This window comes from Saccopteryx leptura, chromosome 3, assembly GCF_036850995.1.
Source record: "Saccopteryx leptura isolate mSacLep1 chromosome 3, mSacLep1_pri_phased_curated, whole genome shotgun sequence".
NCBI lineage: Eukaryota > Metazoa > Chordata > Mammalia > Chiroptera > Emballonuridae > Saccopteryx > Saccopteryx leptura.
Genome location: NC_089505.1, coordinates 318,818,592 through 318,842,054, shown reverse-complemented (window position 1 = coordinate 318,842,054; position 23,463 = coordinate 318,818,592). Strand labels below are relative to the sequence as shown.

General features: G+C 35.7%; 1 protein-coding gene across 2 annotated transcripts in view; it reads left to right on the top strand.

Moving 5' to 3' along the window:
* Positions 1-12,969, top strand: part of XKR4 (XK related 4) — a 481,088-nt gene extending 468,119 nt beyond the window's left edge. The window contains exons 3-4 of one of the 2 annotated variants that reach the window (XR_010750485.1): positions 1,197-3,373; positions 10,462-12,969. Coding sequence is in view for 1 of the 2 variants with exons in the window: in XM_066379049.1 (XP_066235146.1) it covers positions 1,197-2,143 (947 nt within the window). In the remaining variant the exon portion in view is untranslated. Of the gene's footprint in view, positions 1-1,196; positions 4,047-10,461 lie in introns of those variants that run through there. The other variant, XM_066379049.1, reaches the window with a different exon arrangement.
* The last annotated feature ends 10,494 nt before the right edge of the window (positions 12,970-23,463 follow it).

Genomic DNA, 23,463 nt, shown 5'->3' with positions numbered 1-23,463 from the left:
ATGCTAACCAAATAGACCCAGTCAAATGATAAAAGAAATGCTTAAAAGGTGACTTCTGTACAATCTTTAATTTATGAAAGAATAAGAGATAAGAGTGAGCAGACATTTCTTCTTCCAAGGGAAAGGCAATAAGGAATATTCAAAAACTTTAAAAAGAGCCCTGGCCAGTTGGCTCAGCAGTAGAGAGTCGGCCCGGCATGTGGAAGTCCCAGATTTGATTCCCGGTCAGGGCACACAAAAGAAGAGCCCATCTGCTTCTCCACCCTTTCCCTTCTCCTTCCTCTCTGCCTCTCTCTTCCCCTCCCACAGCCAAGGCTCCATGGGATGGGAGCAAAGTTGGCCTGGGCACTGAGGATGACTCCATGGCCTCCACCTCAGGCTCTAGAAGGGCTCTGGTTTCAGCAGAGCAACGCCCCATGGAGCATCGCCCCCTGGTGGGCATGTGCCTGGTGGATCCTTGTCTGGGGCCTGAGGGAGTCTGCCATCTGTGACCCCCAACTTCTCTCTTTGGAAAAATACAGTAAAAACAACAAAAAAAAACTGTAAGAAGAGTATCAGATTATAGTAGTACAAACTGTACACCAGGTATCACAAGAAACACTGCCAGGGAGGTTCTATGAACTCCTTTTCTTATGTTTAAGACACAGTCAACTTTCTTATTTAAAAGCAGAAAAGTGAACCAGCTAGCCTTTCAGGTTTCCTGGGATTATTCATGCCTTTCAATCACAGACTCTCAAAACTGACAGGGAGCTTTGGAGATCATCTACTTTATAAATGAGAACACCAGTTTAAACAATTGTCCAAAGAGGTGCAGGTAGTAAGTGGCAATGTTGAAACAGCCACAAAGTTCTGTTAATCTCCAATCCATGATTATATTCCCACTACACAAAACTACCTCCTCAGTCTATTTACCCAAATACACAAAAAGTTAAACCCCACCCCATTTCCAGATCCCATATCCCATGATTGTATTGAGTAGCATTCCCATTTCATGACTTCTCCACATGGTTGGCTCCATAGAGGAAAGATACTAGGAGCCCTATCTGAGTGGTTAGTCCAGCTAAAACTCAAAGCCATTACAAGTTTTGCTGAGGTCAAAGCTAGCCTCTCTTAAGGCCCCAGCTCAGATGACTTATTTTCAGGAGACAACACTGCATCTCACTTTTGACAGAATGTCTTCCTGTTTGCCTTTATAGGTTTCACAGCAGCAGCCTCCCTCGTGTCTTTGGCCTGGGCCTTAGCCTCATACCAGAAGGCCCTCCGGGACTCTCGAGATGACAAGAAGCCCATCAGCTACATGGCTGTTGTCATCCAGTTCTGCTGGCACTTCTTCACCATTGCTGCCAGGGTCATCACCTTTGCCCTCTTTGCCTCAGTTTTCCAGCTGTATTTTGGGATCTTCATCGTCCTTCATTGGTGCATCATGACCTTCTGGATCGTCCACTGTGAGACAGAATTCTGCATCACCAAATGGGAAGAGATCGTGTTTGACATGGTGGTGGGGATCATCTACATCTTCAGCTGGTTCAATGTCAAAGAAGGCAGGACACGCTGCAGGCTCTTCATTTACTATTTTGTGATCCTTTTGGAAAATACAGCCTTGAGTGCTCTTTGGTACCTCTACAAGGCTCCTCAGATAGCAGATGCATTTGCCATCCCAGCGCTGTGTGTGGTGTTCAGCAGCTTTTTAACTGGAGTTGTTTTTATGCTGATGTATTATGCCTTCTTTCATCCCAATGGACCCAGATTTGGGCAGTCACCAAGTTGTGCTTGTGAGGACCCAGTCTCTGCCTTCACTCTGCCTCCAGAAGTGGCCACAAGCACTCTGCGGTCCATCTCCAACAACCGCAGTGTTGCCAGTGACCGCGACCAGAAATTTGCAGAGCGGGATGGGTGTGTACCTGTTTTTCAGGTAAGACCCACAGCTCCATCTACTCCATCATCTCGCCCACCACGGATTGAAGAATCTGTCATTAAAATTGACCTGTTCAGGAATAGGTACCCAGCATGGGAGAGACATGTTTTGGACCGAAGCCTCCGAAAGGCCATTTTAGCCTTTGAATGTTCCCCGTCTCCTCCAAGGCTGCAGTACAAAGATGATGCCCTTATTCAGGAGCGGTTGGAGTATGAAACCACTTTATAAAACAGAAAGACTTGGAGGAGCCACAACTGCCAGAAAAGGGATGAGAGCAGGGCTGTGGCAATAATGAAACTCTACCCTAGAGGAGGGAAATGAGCTGTCATGTTTGTAGTCTGACTGTCATCATCATTACTGTCTGACCCTTTGTCAGCTGACTGCCTGCTGCTGGCCTTCTTTCAAAACAGCAGCCCCAACAGCCTCCTGCTCCACTGAGAAGGATCACGCCAGCTTAGCAGGACTCTTTGTTGCTACCAACTTCTCCTACACTGTCTTTCAGCCCATCTACCCAAGGGTACTATAAGTGTGGAAAATGTTGCCTCTGATCAATTGGGCGTTTTGATGAAATTAACTGATCTTTGCATAAAAATATATTCAGTCATAGACACATACATACACGCACACACATACACTAACACACACACACACAACACCAGTCCTCTGTCAAAATAGCTTAGGTAATTTTTCTTGATGCAAAGCTTGGATTCCCACAGGAATATAAAAACAAAGAGAGAGAAAATATATTCCTCAAGACTCCAGAAAAAAAACGTAGTACTGCTTAGAAAAGAATTCATAAACCATTCTCACTTGGAAACCAACACCATGTGTGAAAAACCTGTCCAATGGACAGCAAACTCAAGTGTGTTTACATGTGTATTAGAATTGAAGGAATGGTTCATTTTCAGCACATTTCAGGATTTCTTTTTTTTTATTTTAAATTTTCAGTGGAGAATATCTTTTATGACAGAAATCCTATGCAGCACATGTATGGCTTTTGGCAAGACCAAGGAGCTCGGTAACTTAGTGATGTAAATTAAATCATAATCATGATTCAGTATTCAAATGCAAAATACCATACAAGAAAAGGAAGTGGGAGAAAGCAAAACGAGCGTCTGATTTCCAGTCTGTGCCCTCACATTGGAACATAAAAGGAGAACAGAGGAAGAGGTTCGGGCTGTACTAGATGTTTCAGGTCGCAGAATGCATGGCTCTGTGTGATCTCAGGCAGGCACAATTTCAGAACACACCATGCCCCATCTTTCTAGTGCCAAATACCATCCAATCACGGGACTGACATGGAAGCCTTGAATCACTGAGAACGAGTGGCATGAGCCCCACTAACGCAGAAGCTGGAATGAACAATCAAGTTCTCCGCTGTGTACAGGTTCCCACCACCACCACCACCAATTCAAGGTCAAAGTGATGTGTCTTTTAGAGGCTTTGGGACACTTTTTAGTAAGTATGAGCAGACAAATGCAGTGAATATGCTATGAGAAAACCCTTCTGAACTGATTGAGGGCTATCACTAGATCCAGCTAAGATTTGTATTTGAATCACTTGTAAAGTTGTACTCTTACAACAAGCTTCTGGTTTTAAATACCTCCGTACAGCAAGTAAGCGTTCCCTGCTTTCTGTTTCCAGTGTCCTCGGTCATGGTGCTTTTTGTTGCATTAAAAGTGCCAGTCAAACTTTGATAGTATTTTTTTATAGTTGGTGCAAAGTGGAATAACTCATGGATTATTTCAATATTTTTGTAATAAAAATATAGGGTATACATATAGGCATCATCACTTTTTTTATAGACCTGGAATTGTTTGAAATACTTTAAGCATCATACTTACTTGGGATGTTAGAAACTGGTTCACAAATTCCATCAGACTGCCTCCACAGATTGAGAACACAGTCGCTTACAAGATCACCCTACTTTGTCATGTCAGTGCCCCCAGGAACCTGGCCAGGGGTGCTATCAGAATATCAGGTGATAAGAGAATCAGCTTAACTAGAAAGGGCTTGTCAAGACTGGCCATTGTTTCCCAAGGAGTCAAAAATGTAAATGGTTACTTTCATCCTTCCATTAGTACAAACCTGACCACAGTGGAAGATGTCTTAAATTTCCTTCCCTGGTTTTATATTAACCCAACTGATATCTTAACTATTAGTCAAGTCTTAAAAAAAAAAAAAAGAAAGAAGGAAGGAAGGAAGGAAGGAAGGAAGGAAGGAAGGAAGGAAGGAAGGAAGGAAGGAAGGAAGGAAGGAAGGAAGGAAGGAAGGAAGGAAGAAGGAAGGAAGGAAGGAAAAAAAGTCAGTTTAACTTAATTATCTAGTTATTGGGACTGTCAAATTAATTTAAAATAGTCAAGCTCTATAGCCACCACCTTTAATGGGTATGTCATACAGAGACTGCTCTCTCCATGATGACATCCACAGGAAATGACAGAGCACTCAACCTAGGACGTCTTTCGGTACAAAGACCCAAAACAATGTTTAAAAAATAGACCATTTTTATCAGTAGACATACTTTCCTATTATACTATGATTTGATCCTCCAAGCAAGATTTTCACTAAAAGACAATAATCTTTTGTTCGGATGTTGAAAGATTACCTAGACACCAGTAAAGGCCCAGGAAGACACTCCTCCTGTCAGCAGTTGGTGAAAATATCCTACCCCCACTGTAGAAGGAAAAAATGATTATATTGACAAATTCTTCACTTTTGTACAGAACCATGAGTTATTAGCTTTATTATTTCCAAGACAACTTTTAATTAATGATCCTTGAAAATTGAATTGCTGAGTTGAACTATACCTTTGATTCCATGAGTAAAATAACAGATAACAGTATAATAGTGTCAATCAATTCAAACACCCCATCACTCCTCAGTCATGTAAGTCTTAAATTATTTCTCTACTTCACCACTGATTTAACATGTTAAGAGTCAAAACAAGTGCTATGTGAATAATAATAAAAGAATAATGTACTGTGCTTTGTCTTGGAGGTGAGAATGCAGTCAGAAGGGTGTAAGAAATTTGAATTTTTCAATGATCTCCCAAATACTCTAAATACTCTGTTATCCAACATAATTGAAGATTATGTTTTAGTCAAAAATTCTTGGTAAGGAAATGACATCTTCTACCTGTGATAAATTAAATTTTTTTTCAAGATTATAAGAACAAAAAGTAATTTACTTCCAAAGGAAATCATGATTTAATCTTAATCCCATGACTTAGAAAGCACTGCCATTAGACTGCGTGGTGACGACAACTCATCAGTTTCCAGATAAACAGATAACAGAGAGTTTAAAGTATTAAGATTTAAAGAAACATTTGAATAAAGAAACAAAGTTTGATATTTGTGTTTATATTTTAGTTCTTCCTAACATTTAATTTTCAATCTGCCATTAAATCCTTGACAGAGTATAACTGGGGAAACCAAAAGAAAGAAACCGTGGTTAGCACAGAAACTGGAAATGTTGGATTTTTTTCTCTGTGGGCATGAGTTTACTGGATTCCTTTAGAGGAATCAAATATATGTTTATATGCTATATATCATATACATACACAATAAAGTAGCAGATAAAAAGGGTAAAGTATACACTCTCTTTTTATGCATATAAATTGGTATGTTACTGACACATGAACTTTTAGATATAAAAACTTTTTCCTTCTTATTTTTAAATATCAGCCCAAGCTTACAGTACCTGTCTATAAGATAGAAAAACACCTGTAAACTGTTCAGATGGAAATATTTTGATATAATTTAACACTTATAGTTCAAATGAGCTTTATCACTTCTTAAGGATCTCATCTTTTAAGCAGTTGAAAAGAATAACTTCTAGTCATTTCAAAGTTTCTTTCTCTGAACTGATTGATTTGAGCAAAGAAACTTTTGGTGTCCTTACCAGATTGTGTAAGGTTACACATTTGTATTTAAATGTACCAAATGCCATTGAGTAGAAAGAAGTTCTGACACAAATGTCTAAACAGAATTCGGAGATACTTTTTTTCTAATGAACCATTTTCTAGACTAAATATGTATTCTTCTGCATTCTCACACATCTTTTCCATTAGCCAGTACTGTTTCTATAGAAAGCTAGGATGAGATGCCTGCATTTTTATGTTTTTGAGGACAGTTCCTTAGAGCCTTTTTAAAAATAGCTCCGATTGTCTTTCAGGCATATAGCTCAGAGCATGGTGTAAGTGCATGGTGAAAACACAGCAGAACTGAAGTGGTTGTTTCTATAACTTCAGTGATGGATGCAGATCAACTCATGTTCACTTATCTTCAGCAATCCAATGTCATTTTGAAAACAATCAAAATGATTGCTTTTGCAAGCTTGTGACTCATCACACTCTTTCCCCCATCGAAAGCTGGAGCATTTCAAAATGACTAAGGACCAACTCCAACCCCACCCCCACCCCAGTTTCCAAATCTCTAGCCCTTACCTGTTTCAGGCTGTGAAATGATTCAATCGGGCTGCATCTCCTCTCCTTACTCAGGCAGACAACACTGTCCACAGCAGAGCTCTTTATGGATAGAGGTCTTGCCCAGATGCCCTCTAAAAATGGATACATGGAAAGTCTCAATATGTGACTGTATCAACAGCCTCAACATTATAATTACTCATTCAAAAGTAAAACTCTGTGGAATTGTATAATGTGAGCTATTTAATTTGCCAACTGTAACAGTAAGGTTAGCTCACACACAACCTGCTCTCACAGCAGAAAGCCAAACAGAAGAAGTGGCAAACAGCCATTTGCCCACAGAAATGAGTTCAGAAACTCCCCCTTGAGTGTTTGAGGCATCACATTGTTTCACTATCCATCTGAAGCTTTTTCTCTAGATTCCACAGCAAATAAATTAAATAAATAAATATAACTTTGGTTATATTGTATGCAATGATCTAGTACGGAAATGTGAAAAGCTTCAGTCAACCTTCGCTGGCTTATGTCTGCTAAATAAGGGATGGTTTAATGTCCCTGAAATGTTTAATTGTTTTACTAAAAATATTTTACTGACGTAATATATGAAAAACACTGGCTAACTCAAATTTTTGCTTTGGGTTTTTTTTCCTTTTAGATTTTCTTACAGTTCAGTTCCCCATATTGCCAGTATCACAATCAAGAACTTATTATATGCTTAGTGCTGAGTTAAAGACCTTTATGTAGGTTGTCCCATGCAACCCTCAAACCACCTGTGAGTTAAGTGATGATTTGCAGATGACAAAATTTAAACTCAGAGATATTAACAAACGGGTCAAAGGTCCCACAGCTAGGAAGTAGGGGAACTGAGAGTTGAACACAACTTGTAACAACTTTTAACAACCACAAATCCTTCTAGAAGATCAAAGAATATATTTCCACCAGATCTATTTCTGATTTGGCAAGTTTCACTGGAAACAAAACCATGGTCTGACAATCAAATTTTTAAAGAAAAATTAATTTAAAAGTTAAAGATGCCTTGCAAAATGAAATGATAAAAATAAAAAAGTCAATAATGAGAAATGAAAATTTCTATCACTTGTAACTTATTTTTACTTCAACCCCCTAATTCTTAGTAACCTGATCAATGCTACTTCTCCATCTCAGAAAAATGTCCTTCTTCATTACCCTACTATACACGAAAGAAAGTAATAATATAAATTAACTTGATAGTTTTTTTTCTTGCATTTTATACATGTATGCTACTGTCATCCAATGAGGCAAACTATAAAATACTAAACCTCGCTACTTATTTTGACACCCTGATAAAAATGAGAACAACAAAGGGAAAAAGAAGAAAAGACAGGTCAACAAATATTTGAAGTGTCATTACTTTATCCCGTTGCCATACTATTTCCCTAAATTTTATTTATTTAACGTTTTGCAGTTCACAAAATTTAACATTTAAGAGGGTTAATATACCACTAGCTTGACCCATCATAAAAATCTAAGAACTTTATCTTACATTGAAAGGTTAGATGTAAAGAATATAGCAAATGTTTGGCAAATACTTGTTGAATTGATTTAAAATATTGTTTCATTTCCCTCCTTACTTTAGATGTAACATATATGCATTTTACAGGAAGACAGTTATAACCCATTTAATGATGTTGTATATAGTAAGTGGTGTGTATTGCTGTTTGAAGTGATGCTAAAAAGATAGCCAATAATAAATCAAAAATTTTCTCAACCCTGATGGTGATCTATTTGAACTTAATGTGTTAAAAATATAAGTAATTATCTATCTGTCTTCCTACTTTGATAAGATTTAAGCAGATCTTTATGAAGTTAAATTAAATTAGAAGCCACTAATTTCTTTAGAAAATAACATCTAAAAGAGATTCAAGTGTTATTTCAGCACACTTATTTTATAGATGACACAACTGAGTTTCAAAGAGATCAGGGAATGTTTGTAACCAGAATTCCTTCAGTCATTCATTCAAAAAGCATGATGTATATGATTCGTGTTGCTGGGCAATACACTGGCACGTACAAAAGGAATCCCACATTCCAGCAGCTCACACTTGGTTATTCGTAGCAGAATAAGAGGCTTCTGACTTCCATTCTACTTCTTTTCTGCTCTCCCACACTGCTTGTCTTTAATATCTGCATTTGACTTATGTATTAGAGAAATAAAGAAACATAAGCATTTCCAAGATTGTATTGTATAAGCTTCACAATAAACAATTGCTACACACAATGATAAACATGAGGCAAAGACATAAATAAAACATAAATGAACAATAGATGACTAGGCAAAAAAAAAAAAGAGAAAAGTAATTTTACAATTTCTTCTTATGCTGCTCCAGCACTAGATATTTTTAAATCAAGATCACAAAGCAACAAAAAAAGTTAAAAACTCCTTTGGCATGTAATATTTGGCTCAACACAATCATCTCTGGATTAACTTTGGGAATATTCCTGAGAATTTTTTTGAGAAGAGGCATGAAATTAAATGCCTTTACAATGTCTGAAGAATTTTTGAATAGGCTACTTGTCTGTTCCTCAGGAAACATCCTTCATTAGCACAAACAATATGTCTCCAGCATACTATAAATATTTAGGAATAACAATTTTCCAGTTATGAACCTCAGTTATTTCAACTTAAAAGGTTAAAGCCATACTTTGGATGCCCAGAAAAGCAACTTTCTGTTGCCTTACCATCAAGAGTCAGAACAACAAGACCCACCCTGTGTGGGTACTCATACTGGCGTTACACCCAGTCCAACTCTCTGCAATGTGGCCCACAGTGACTGGTTTTCCACATACCTCAGGAGTTTATTGCTTAAAGATAAGTATTAACTCATTTAACTAATATTCTCTAGGTAAAATAATTCTGGCCGGGAACATATAAAACCATAGTGCGGAGTAAAAAGAACAAGAGAAGAAAAACATATTAATTTTTACATGTTCCAAATAACTTGAAGAACTCCATGGTGAGTCTCATTAGGCATCAATAAAACAGTTGACTTAATAATGATATGAAGTCCAAGGCACGATTTCTAGGTTTATACCCCCATTACCCTGATTACTGCTGTTTTAGCCATTGCATCAACAAGAAGAATATAATTACTGATAGGGTGTTTGCAGAACACAGATCATGTTTAACAAAAAAGGTTAACATCAAAACTAATTAACCTAGTTGATAAGCAATTATTACCACTACAGTATACCAACACAAATTTTCTCTTGTGTTATAGTAAAGTTTGTCACCAACTCTGTTATTAGAATTCAGAAAATGTAAGGTTTCATGTTTTTATTATACACTCATCTACAAAATTAGGCTGATAGCCCCCTTCTTTCTTTATTGCTTCATTTGCATTAAAATGGAACTAATCAAATCCTTATTTTATTTAACCGCTACACATACTAACAAATGAAGATGTTGAGTTTAAGCTAATTTAATCTAACTGTTCAGGTGGCATTTTGGTGTTAAGTTGCATCAAATCAACACTTAATTATTTCAAATTAATTCATACCAGTAGATTCTAAAACACCCTTAACTGTGCTAAAAATATATTTCAGGTTTCCATTATTTTAAGAAATTCCTATTTGATTACAAACCAGTAGAACATATTTTAATGAACATAGACATTTCATTCTAATGCAATTCTGGAAAATGAGCATTTATGTTTGGGTGTGTTAGGTGCTGAGACATTAACTTAACAATTAACCTGTGAATTCTTATTCTATTCAAGTTGGGAGCAATAGTAAGTACATCATTTTGTAACCAAAAAAGGTCTGTCAGCTAGTCAAAGAATTTTCATTTTATATCCTTCTTTCAAAGAACTAAAATAGTCAACTCCTTTATTAACCCTTCTAATGTATTGTACATAAAAAAGGAAATGGATCTCTGAGGGACGTTATGAAAGCCTGGGGTGAAACATTTTCCTTGGTCAGAATCAGAGGCTTGGTGCCTTGTACAAAAAAAAAAAAGAAAAAAGAAAGAAAGAAAAGAAACCTTTCCTGCCTTAAGAAAGGGGAAGGGGAACCACACTCAGACAGCAACCTTGACTGTCACAGCTGCATATTGCTGATGCCATCGATTCCCTTCTTTTTTTTACAGAACCGTCTTGGAACTTGTCGAGTTTTACTGAAGGTGATTTGCGTTAATTAATTCAACAGACCCTTGAATCTTGCAAATTCTTGACTTATAATGTTGTAGCCTAGCTACTGCAAGGGGAAATTAATCAGTTAGTGGAAAGGAGCACTTCGTTGCGTGTGGTGCGGTGACGTGCCCAGGCCTGGAGAAGGAGACCCCTGGGAAGTAGAGCACTCATGAGTTCGTGCTACCTGCTTCCTCATCATTCATGTTATGAATATCCATCCACTTCATTTGCTTTTGCCAGTAAGCACTGTTTTGGGGGTAAGAAAGGAATAAAGAATCAATGGATTCCTGACGACTTGCATAGCTCAGAAAATGGGTGCTGGGTCACAGGGACTCGCTTTAATTGAATACAAATCTATTTGTGTTTGAAAATGGAAAAAAAAATGGAATTGCCATCTGTTTAATGATTGATCTGTCTGAGTATAGCTACTCCCCTAACTTCATTTTTTGAAAGTGCCACTGTCAGCATTGTAATAACAAATTTATAAAAATCAAATTTATAATTCAATTTTAGAGATAAAAATCTGCATGGATATAGCTATTGATTAATTTGATTCCTGCCTTCCTAGGCAGTGACATTGCCAGTTTCAAACTGAGATGCATTTGTATGTGAAATTGGCTCTCCTGCTGGTTTTTAGACCCTTGCAAAATCTTGGTTGCAAGCTCTAAAATTACCAATCTCACATTCTTAATTCACTTATAAGTAGACATATAGTTTCATAATTAAAAAATCATGCTTCTTTTCCACTTGCTTTGCTGTTTTTAAAGAAACCTTTGAGCTGCAAGATAAGATTGAATTGATTTCACATTATGGTTTTAGAGTTTGCAACAAAGTCAGGTATCTATATGTTGTTATAAAGTTGTCTAATTGTTTCAGTATAACAATTTTAGAAGTTAACTGTAGATGAATGAGTAAAAATCACCAGATTAATCCAACAAGCAATCTAACAGAAATATAATAAGAAACAAGGATAATTTTCCTTGTGTTTCATAGACGTTTCTCCTTCCTAAGTGACCATCTTGCTGATTATCTCCAAGATGTACCAAGAGCCACTGAGCAATAGCCCCAGGTTTACACACCATTTTCATGCTGTATCACCTCCTCTGGCAAGTCATTTCAGAACTAGCTTTTGGCACAGTGATGGTAATTTAATCATAAAAAAAATGGCCCACTATTTTATGACTTATTTTCAATTGCAAAACAATTAAAACAAACAAGTTGAAGAAAATATTAAATTGCTAAACTCCAAGACCAAAGTAGGCACAAAGATAGTCTGTTACACCATGAGTTGTTTGGTGGAGGCACAGAAGCAATAAACAATTGTCTTCTATAAGACTTATGAGTAAGAGTGACTATAAGTGGTATTGGGACAAAAGGTTTCTATTAATGTAACAATAGATGTGTCCACTTATGAAAGGCCACGACATGACTGAAGTCACAAGATAGGACATATTTCAATGGTTTCATATTTAAGACTAAATGGAGCTTTGCCCATGAAAATTCTCCTTGGTCACTGGCCCCTGTGCTACCAAATGGCTCTGTATGGCAACAACTTCTGATGGATTATAAGATGAGATATTTTAATATATTCTAAGGACCCATGCTTGTAGAACATGAACCATCGAATTATGCTTGATTTTAGCAACAGTGAGATTCAGGGTTACCATGGCCTTGTTCATGACCTCATTATAAATATACCATGACATTCACAAGAACTTCTGTGTTCACACTCACTAAACTAAGTTTACAAGTACTAACTGAAGTGTTTAAACATATTTTGGATCTTGATTCTGCCATCACCTAGTCTGTGCATCTATCCCTAAATTAGAAAAATAATTCTTGTGAGAATGATTTTCAAAATAATGGAAGTAAAAAAAAAAAGTGGACAGAAAAGCAATTTTTCAATGCAGACTGAACTACTAGATCATTGGTAGCCCTAAGGCTTTGATTATTCCTCATGGCTAATTATTTTTTCATTGGGGGCATTGAACATCTGAATTTTCCAGAAGATTGCTAAACCATCTTCACTAAACTGAAGTGGACTCCATGGTGTTATTAAAAAATAAAAACTGTCCACATGAATGCAAATATCCCAATGAAAAATGAAGAAGTAGGTCCCTCTAGGAGTAAATTTGGGTTTTGTGATGTCAAATGTCTGGATATTTGGGAGAAGCTAGGCATTTGAACCACATAGTTTTTTATTTGGCTGTCTGGTGTTGTCTAGAGAGACAGACAATGCTCAGGCGTTATAGGTAATGGAATTTCACTTTCTTGTGCAGTAATCTATTGCTGGTGATATTCTGCTGCTAATTAAAATCTCTTTGTTGTGCAAAGAGGAATAAATAATGCAGAAAAATGCTTTTGATTTTTATTTACTTTCAACAAACACATGAATGGAAAATGTTTGAGAGGCCGTCGTAGGTGTATTGAGACGTGATTGTACCATAGAACTCCTTCAGAATGAAAGTTCTGGAGGCCTGCTATTCTGCCCCTTCCTAGCAAGGAGCCTTTTCACTTAGCCCATATCCATCTTTTGTAATTTTATAATTACCCCTCTGCTTTTTTCATATTATTAGTCATTCACAAAGTTTAACAGAATTGTTCAAAGGAAATACAAATTTGTTAACTTTTTATTCTTCGAATGGGAGTCTTGATTTTAAGGATTTCTTATACTGTTAAGCATAAAAATAGTTTAAACTGCTTGATACAGTAATTTCATGGTGAATTTTCTAAAGTTCATATAAGTAAAAGCCTTTTCTCCCAAATTAAAAAAAAAGATGCATTTTTTTTTTTTTTTTGGTTTGTTAATGTCATTCTGATTGCCAAAAACCAACTGGTTATCACGTAGTGGAAGACTGGTGTTTCCTTTATAGTCACAGGAAAAATGAAAAAGATGATATGCAAGCAAAATTCACTTTTCAGAAAGAATGTTTGAGATATTCCTACAACTCTTGTATTCATGGTTATTTGTGAACATTTCTTCCATATTTCATCTGATTTGACTCTGGATTGATGAGCATGTATATTTCTTCAAATTGTGTGCTCACCTCACTTACCGCTCTGAAGCTAGGCAGAAAAACTGGCAAGTTATTCAATCCAGTTTTCTTTTAAGTATGTTTATGTTGCAAAACTTACTTGTCCTGCAGCATTGACAACAAGCAGGCACACGGAGCACTGGAAGGTAGAAATCATGATATGATTGCCAGAGAAAATCAAAATGTTTGTAGGTTCTTAAGAAGTGTTTTAATTGTGTCGAATCTTACATTTAGTGCCAACTTAGAATAACTTCATGAGTTAGGTAGTCCCCTTCCTCACTGAGTCCTTGCTGCCATCAGATACAGTAGTTTCCCAGAAATCAAATGGATATTTTACTTTGTGTACCAAAGGGCTCCAGCTACTGGGTGTCATGGCTCCATGCTGTGTTCTGTACATTCTCTTTTGGAGGGCAGGCCTAATTTGCTAGTCTCACAATCATGAAAGCTGCCGGGACAACAAAGCCGCTATTCCCAAATCCAATTTAACTTAGTTTTACTTTTTCCTTGAGATTTTCATTAAAATCAAATCACTTATGTCTTCATGTTACTGATGTGATGTTTAGTCAATGTTTAGGTGATTTAACAACAAAGAGATAATCAATTGACAACTGCAAAACATTAGGCGCTTTTTTTTTTCTAATTATCTTGTATAAGATGATAATTGAATGAAATTTTTGGCTTTTAACAGAAAACCCAAAATCCCTGAGTTGAATACAACTGTTTAAAATATACTTAAATATATTCTATGATACAGTATACTTCTACACTCTGGAAGAGATTCCTTTTTGGGGCCCCGGGCATGGAAGAACATGGTCCAGTGATAACAGCACAGGGTCTGGGGTGTGAGCATTCGAGTTCTCATCCTTGGTCAGTCATTTGAGCCTCAGAAACATATAGTCCACCTCATTTTTCCCATACGTAAAAGAGAGATAATACTTATCTACCTACCTCATAAGGGTGTTGTGAAGAGTACTTACAGTTCTCAAAGTGTTTTAACATTTAATCACTACTAGTATTAGCAAGAAGGAGAACCTGCATGCCCAGGAACAGGATATAGTTAGAGGAGATGGAGGCAGCTATAATTCACCAAGCAAAGAATAGGATTGTTCTTGATCATTTAATGAAAGTGAAGCTTTTTCTTATAAAGTCTATGTAGAACTCTTTAATTATCAGCTTTTTAATGAGAAAATCAACTCTAATGCAAACACTGAGATGTTTCATATAGAATAACAATTTTCCTCTTAACTTAAACCGAATTTTACAAAATATTTAATTAAATGTGTCCCGAAAAGTTGGCTCTTTTTGATGCCTAAGGAGTTTGCATGCTTGGTGCCACACTAGATTTTTTTAGAATAAGTGCATGACATCCTGGTTCAATACTATTAATTGCCAAGTAGTGGTCTGGAACCCACTATCAGGAGGTCTTGTTTTATGGTGGGATTCTCTTTCATCCCTTAAGATGACACATCTTTCCCATTACAACCTTTTAAAAGAATGTAAAGCCTTATTTCTGCCTGGAACTTCTGAGTTCATTCATTTTCCAGATTATAAATATTTCAAAACATTTCAGAGAAGTGTTTACACAGTGTGTGTGTCAGCTGCACATTGATATACATATGACTTACTTGCATGGACATAGACAGAAGTACAGCTAAAGAGCAAGCGTGGGGAAACCACCACAGAGACTGTCCTGGACAACTTCCTTCCACAGAAACATGTTTTCTTGTACTTAAACACTTAGTCCTGATAACAATTAGTGCAAAATAACATGATTTTTGGAGCCATGGAGGCAATATTATAAAGTAAGAATAGACTCATGAACATTAATAACAACACAGATAATGTTTTAATGATGTGACATCATGAAGCAAAGTTGTTGTACATAAATATCAGCATTGTGCCCTTATGTGATAATTATATTCCTTTACAAAACAAATTAGCATGCTCTTAAAAATACAAAAAAAAAGTTTCTGAAAGTTTATCTTGATAAGAGGGTTGAAAGATCACATTGTGCCTGGAGCTGACACGATGTACACATTCAACATAATCTCTTCTGGATTCCAAAATCTAGTTGCCAGTGGTATATCAAAAGCTGAAAATTTGAGATTGATTAAACATTTCTAATGTATGGTACCAGGCTTTTTGAAGCATAAATTTAACCTAAGCATTATTTGATCCATTAATAAAAATTTCTGTCACTGCACCAGACTTAGATACATATATTCTTTTTTTAGAATCCAAATAAGTATAGAGAAGTAAATCAAAATAAGATGGACTTCTCTAGATAGTTACTATCATTACTACTTTTTCAACAAAAAGTGCAGCACGGTATCTTGTTACTATGAAGGGACGTATCTATTGTCTTTGTTTCTACACCAGAAAACTGAAATTGACTAGATATGAGAGCTGGGAAATAAGAACAGGTGTGGCAGGATTTCAGGTGGACAGGCTTGGATGAAAGGAGGGCAATGGGGAGAATGTGTCCCTGGGAGATGTTACCACAAAGATGCAAAGTAGAATCTAATAGTGTTAGAACTGGACAATTCTTTGAAATAGTAGACTCTAATTTCTAGAGCATAAAGCATGGGGAAATGACATGACATTAGATATAAGCTATACATCTAATTGCTAGGGAAAAGAAAATTTGAATGCCCCATTCATTTTACTCTTTTTAAGGTTTTTCCAGTCCACATGAAAGTCTCCAGAGTCTTCTTTGAAAACCAGAGACTCTTAGAAAACTATTTTCCAGCCAGAATAGAAGTGATTATACCGCTATGGACCAGTCGTTATGTAATCACTAACGTGTGTGATGCTTTTTTATGACTGTTACCATCAACTTTCATAGCTATTTCCAGTTAATATTCTGTCCCATAAACAAGTGATAAAAACGCATGCAAAATTCTCATTTGCTCAAAAAGAATGTATCCCAACTTCTCTATATCCATATTGTTAGCACAAAACTCCTTTTATGTCTAGATGGTATGAGATAGCTAAAAAAATGAAGCTTTTGGTCAATTGCTTATTGAAGGTCCCACCTGAAGCCTCTCTTTAGTAAAGGCAGGCAGAAGAGAGAGGACATTGGGGAAGAACTTTGCCTCTGCTAAATTGTTTCTGCTTTTCTTCTCAGTTACCAGACAGCTCAGTAACCTGGAGAGAAAAATCATGAAGGATATGCAAGAGGTTTTTTTCCTTTCACAAAACAAGGAAGGTAACCAATGAGCCAGAGTGGTTCTCCCATTTTGAAACCTAATAGTATATCAAATTTAGGGCTAAGAATAAAATATTGTAAAAGTAAGAGCGAAATTATCCTTCTTATGGATACTTTTCTCAGTTTTTCTTAAATTCTTTTTACAATTTCTAGTATTGAGATCAGAAATTTCTAATAATGACAGCTAATGTCACTTTATGTTATAACTTCAATGCAGAAATGGTGAAAGTATGAATTACAATCAAAATTACTGGGGATGCAGGCTTTGTACTGACATCTTACCAAGCAAAGTGAAAACAAATAGTATATCAAATTTAGGGCTAAGACAAAAATATTGTAAAAGTAAGAGTGAAATTGTCCTTCTTATTGATACTTTTCTCAGTTTTTCTTAAATTCTTCTTACAATTTCTAGTATTGAGACCAGAAATTTCTAATAATGACAGCTAATGTCACTTTATGTTATTGCTTCAATGCAGAAATGGTGAAAGTATGAGTTACAAACAAAATTACCGGGGATGCAGGCTTTGTTTGTACTGACATTTTACCAAGCAAAGTGGAAACAATTATTTACTATCACTAATTTTCTGGTTTAATTAATAACACCTTATAGGAAAACAGAAGCATTTTGCTCAGCATTATACCATTGCGCAATGTAAATGTTTTCAAATGACAAGGATTTTGGCTATTGACATATGTCCTTCATTCTCCAGTTATTTTAGGTAAATCAGTTTCACATCTAACTACCTCAGCTACTGTTGTTTAATTAGAAACATGAAATCATGCACTTTGTAACCAACAAGTTTTTCATTTAAAATTCCAAAAAGATACTTGGTGCAAATCAATTTTCAGAACTTTGTATCCAACATAAGCAACTCAGCCTCAGGAGGCTGGACTTCATTTTGTTTGTTTCTAAGTTGGATTTGGGGTAAAAAATCCTTATTTCCACTCAACACCAAGAGAAGCTGCTCTATATTTGCTTAATTTGCCTTAAGAATGTTGTGCTCCTTTCCCTGGTCAATTCTTTTTTTTGTTTGTTTGTTTGCTTGAAACCTATCTCTGAAAAAGAAAATGTTAGCAGGTGGCAGATGGACTGCACACTGAAGAGAATGGACAGATCATTTCTAAGTTCCCTGTCACCAGCTCTCTGCATGACGTTCTGATCGCCATTCCTGTGCTTCTTCCCCTGTGACCATGACAAAACTAAGGTCTGAGAGAGCCTGCGTGTGTGTGAGGGACCTGTGTGACATCCCCCCCCCCGTACGAGCACAGTGCCTGCCCCCAAATGGTCACCTTGGCAGTTCTTGTGGTTTTACTTTGTGAACATTGTACAAATGTATTTGGAATTTTATTTAAAATGAAGAATTAAACTACTTATTAATATTTTTTCTTGTAAATATATATATTCAAATTTCATGTATCCAAACATTCCTTTAGCATTCAGATTGTAAGAGTGTCTTCTTCGTTGGTCGGAGGCCGCTGTCCCAAGGCCACGGTCCCACGTGCTCTAGTTGAAAGCACAGTGTGTGGAGTATTTGGTGTACTACAGTACCATAGTTAATTTGGTCTGTTAAGTAAGTTGCAATTTGTGATTAAATGAAGTGGAAAGTAGTGCTCCATGATGAACAAATTTCCTTGGTTACATGATTTTTCTTGTAAAACTTTTAAAAAAAAGAAAGAAAACTTGAAATTTTATATATTTGGATTTTGTAGATTTTTTTTTATTTTATTGCAACACAAGGTACCAAAATCATTAAATAAAGTACACTGTGGTCATTTTAACAAAAGTCTGAGTTCCTGATTCTTTCTAAGTTAAAAAAAAAAAAAGAGCAGGACATTGTGGTTCTAAGATAGAAAGTGGGAGGAGAAAATCATGTCCACACACATGGTTTCAAGGCAGTGTGCTTGAAACCCTAGAATTAACAGAGCTGAAACCTGTCAAATCTGAAATAAATTTAAATTACATTGATTTCTAAGAAAAGTTTCACTTTTTTATTATATTTATGAAAGGTGCTAAGAATGTCTCTCTTGGACCACTGCAAAAGCAAAGAGATGTTTCAGATCACAGAGACTTAAAAATGCAAATTTGTAATAAACATTAATAAAAGGAAAAAATGTTAATGAACACAAGTACATTTTAAAAAGCTGATGTGTGTAAGTGCCTGATTTTTCTACAAAATTGGGGTTTATGCTTTATGTAATTATTCTTCTTATAGTGTTCTAATTTTTTTATTATTATTATTAAAAGGAAACCATAGCATGAACTCTGACTATATATGCAGAAACTAGTATGTACGGATAACAAATAAGAACAGATAAAGAAAACTATTGGAACAAAGAAATGAAAAAAATTTGTTGGCCCTGGCCAGTTGGCTCAGTGGTAGAACGTCGGCCTGGTGTGTGGATGTCCCAGGTTCAATTCTCAGTCAAGGCACATAAGAGAAGTGACCATCTGCTCCTCCAGCCATCCCCCTCCCCCTTATCTCTCTCTCTTTTCCTTTCCCATAGCCATGGCTCTTGGTTCAAGCATATCAGCCCAGGCATTGAGGATGGTCTGTGTGGACCCTCAGCGGCAGGCGCTAAAAATAGCTCAGTGTGAGCATGGCCCTGGATGTGTAAAGCATTGCCCAGTAGGGGGCTTGCTGATTGATGCCAGTCAGGGCACATACAGGAGTCTGTCTCTCTGTCTTTCTCCCTCACATTAAAAAAAATTTTTTTATTAAAAAAGATATTCTTAGAAAATACTCTTAGGATAACCAGCTGACCACTAGGGACAATTCATATCTCTTACCCCCAAATCAGAGCATATAAAGATATAACAGCTGGATGAGCCCATGCTCAAAGCTAGCAACCTCAGGCTTTCAACTTAGTACTTCAGCATCCCAGGTCAGCATTCTATTCACTGTGCCACCACCAGTCAAGCTACTTATTTATTTTTTAGAGTAATTTATTATAGTTTTTGGGATTTTTTACTGACTTTTAAAATAACACTTGCTATGTAAAAATATTTGAAGCTTGCCATTTTGATGTACTTCTTTCCAGTCTTTTTATAGGCATTTGTATTTTTTAAATTGTGGCTTTAACAATTTATTTAATTAAAATCATTTGCCATGCATGTTATTGGAGTTATAAATATTAATAGAACACTTTTTTTGAATAAGAACATTCAAGTAAGGAAATGAGATACACTAGTTATTTTATTTGGTAGTAAAAACAAAAGCAGAAATCTGTACAGACTATTCTGGGCACATCTAACATAGCTTGTAAGAGTGTGGCAGGGTAGGTGGGGAGACCCACACCGTGAGAGGAGCCTGAGTCCTAGAAGAAGTGGATGGAACAGAGTCCTCACTTCTCTCTGGCTGAACCAACATGGACAGGAACAAAATATAAATTTCTACTGGATGAGTACTGACATTTGAAGGTGTTTGTTGCAGCAGGTAACCTTTTCTGACTTTTAAAAGATCATTCCAGGAATGAATGGTGTGTAATTAGCTCAAAAAGGAGTGTGATTATCTCATCTCTCTCTCTCTACTTAAAGTCCAAAAATGAGGAAAAAAAGAAATGGCTATTTGTCTATACTTTTTCATGCTCTCTACAATAAGTAAGTACTATTACTGTAATCTGAAAATAACTAAAATTATATTTATCAAAAAATATTTTAAAAAGGAAAACTCACCATATTTCTGAACTAGAGAACTTAATTTGGTAAGAAATGTAATTTGTCCCTAATTAATCTAGAGACATAATACAACTCCAAACAAAGTCACAAAAATATTCTATGAAACTTGGCAAAATGATTAAAAGGTTTATAAGAAGAATAAAATTATTAGGATGATCAAGTATTTTTTTAAAATGTATTTATGAAACTTTACCTCCTCGCCTATTATTAGTTACAGAAGCATGTACTACCAATACAAGAATATATTAACAAGTCAGAAATAGAATCTGCACATTAGATAAGTGAATTTAGTTTATGATCATTTTAAATCAATAGAAAATACTCTTAGGATAACCAGCTCACCACTAAGGACAATTCATATCTCTTACCCCAAAAACAGAGCATATAAAGATATAACAGTAAAAAAATACAACTACAAAAATAATATATTAATATCACTTGATATGAGAAATACTTTCTTAGTTTTATTCCAACTGTGAAAGAGAGAGAAAGGATGGAGGGAGGAAGGAAGGGAAGAAAAAAGAAAGGGAAAGAGAGAAATTATAATTGATAAGGAAGTAGGCTAAGGAGATATGTGTGTGTGTGTTTTACTTTTCTTAAAAGAAAACAAAATTGTCCAAGAATCAACTGAAAACATATTGAACCTTCTCTAGATTGAACAAATATACTAAAATGTATGTACAACCTCATCCTGTGGTGGTGCAGTCATTAGAGTGTCAAACTGGGACACAGAGGACCCAGGTTCGAAACCCCAATGTTGCTGGCTTGAGCACAGGTTCACCAACTTGAGCCAGGGTTGCTGGCTTGAGCATAGGGTCATAGAAATGACCCCATAGTTGCTGGCTTGAGCCCAAAGATCACTGGTTTGAGCCCAAGGTCTCTGGCTTGAGCAAGGGTCACTTTCTCTGCTGGAGACCCCCAGTCAAGGCACATGTGAGAAAGCAGTCAAAGAACAACTAGAGGTACTGCAACAAAGAATTGATACTTCTCATCTCTCTCCCTTCCTGCCTGCTTATCCCTATCGGTCCCTCTCTCTCTATCTCTCTCTCTCTGTATCTGTCTCTTTCACTAAAAAAAATAAAAATTAAAAATAAAATGTATATACAAAGATGTTTATAACAGAAAAATTAAAAATAACTGAAAAACAAACAATAAGAAATAAACTACATATGATACATTCTTATAATGAAACACCCTGTACCAACTAAAAATACTTTAAAAGTAACTTTATCACATTAAATAACAATATTAATTGTTCAAACTTCATTTTTAAAATAAATAAAAAAGTGTCTTGGTAAACTATAAAAGAAATGTTGCAATACATTAGAATTCCATCCAAATAATGGTATAATAAGCAAAGAATATTGAAAAGAAGAAGAATTGGCTGTAGCTAAATATGCAGCTACCTGAGAATAGTTTGTCTGATGTACCAGTTGATCAGTGAGTTTGAAATTGGCAACTATGCTATGTGTGAATTGAATTTATTTGATAGACTTTTGAAAAAGATGTAATTATGCAGAAGAGCAATTGAAAGTTTCTCTGAAGAATTTGTCTTGGAGCTAGTTCACAAAAGTAATTGGGTCTGGAGAGACTATTAAAAGGCTGCATTTTTCAGACAGTGAAAATAAGAACTAAAAAGAAACGTGATGAGAAATGGCCATCTTGAACATGCATACCAAAAATCAGGACAGCTGGAGTCTTGCAAAGAAATCACTTGTAGTTAATCAATAGTATCAGAGGTCTAACAGCACCTACGACATACAACAGAACTGCTGTTGAATAAGAGCATCAAAAACAATCACCTAAACAATTTAATTCAATCAGTGTTGTCTTTAAAATCCTATCCACTTCCAAGCAATTTTCTTATTATTTCTCTATATGTGACCAAGCTTGTCAAATGCCTTGCTCTGTCCCAACCATTCACACAGAATATACCTTTGCTGCCTTTTAATCTCACAGACAAACTGATAAATATAAGCTCTGGCCCTTTTCCTGAAAAATCAGTATCTATCTGTATTTACAACCATCCTTGTCACTGTCTCAGAGGAATATTTCTACATACATTCCCAAAGCTTAAACTTCAACCTGTGTTTTATTTTTATCTGAGTTTTTTAATTCTATTACTTTTTACTTTATTTATAGGACATCATTTCATTTACTCTCTCATTTTCTATATCTTTCCTACGACCATTTTCATGCTGTCCACCATAGTGCTTAAATTAACCAAGAAAAAATAAAAAAAAAAACCTAGATTTTTGTTTCTTCTCTCATTTTTTCTCCTCCTACTGTCCTCTCCCCCATTTTTGTCCTTTTTTTAAATAAATAATTTGAGACTTTAGCATTATTTATTCAAAAGTAGAAAAATAAAAATGTGAATTCCTTCAGAGTAGGGATTACATCTTGCATTATTTTAATGAAATGAAGAAATTAATATTACCACAGACAAATTCATTAAATTATTGGAAACTCACTTTTCTTATCTGAAGAATAGTGGGTATGGTGAAGTCAGAGCTGCTAGTTAGAATCAGCTGACACAGTGGCTATGACTGTCATGCGTCATGTTACTGCTACTAAATTCACTCTCAAAAATATATATGTCACTCATTTTCAAGTTCAATGATCTTCTTACTCTCCCTATTATTTGGATTTTCTGGTTGTATTTGAGGTATGTATGCTAAAGACTTTGGGGTTTTTTAATTCTTGTGCTTTAGGGTGTTTTTTAAATCTTTACGTTCTGTTCTTCATTGCCAACTTCTCTTTGATAAGTCATTTTATTTTATTTTTTTAAATATTATGATATTCCAATCTATGAAAACTATCTCAAATTGGTTTGTTTTAAAATTTAGAAGCATAAAGAAAACAAATAAACAAAACTAAATAGGTTGATAGTGCTCATCCTTAACCTTTAAGTGTTTACATAACTCCATGGATATAATTTTGATTGCTTACCAGACGTCACTTGCCAAATATTCCACAAAAACCTGTCAATATAAAAAATTAAAGTAATTATTGTTCATAGTTTCTCTTAACTCATTAAACA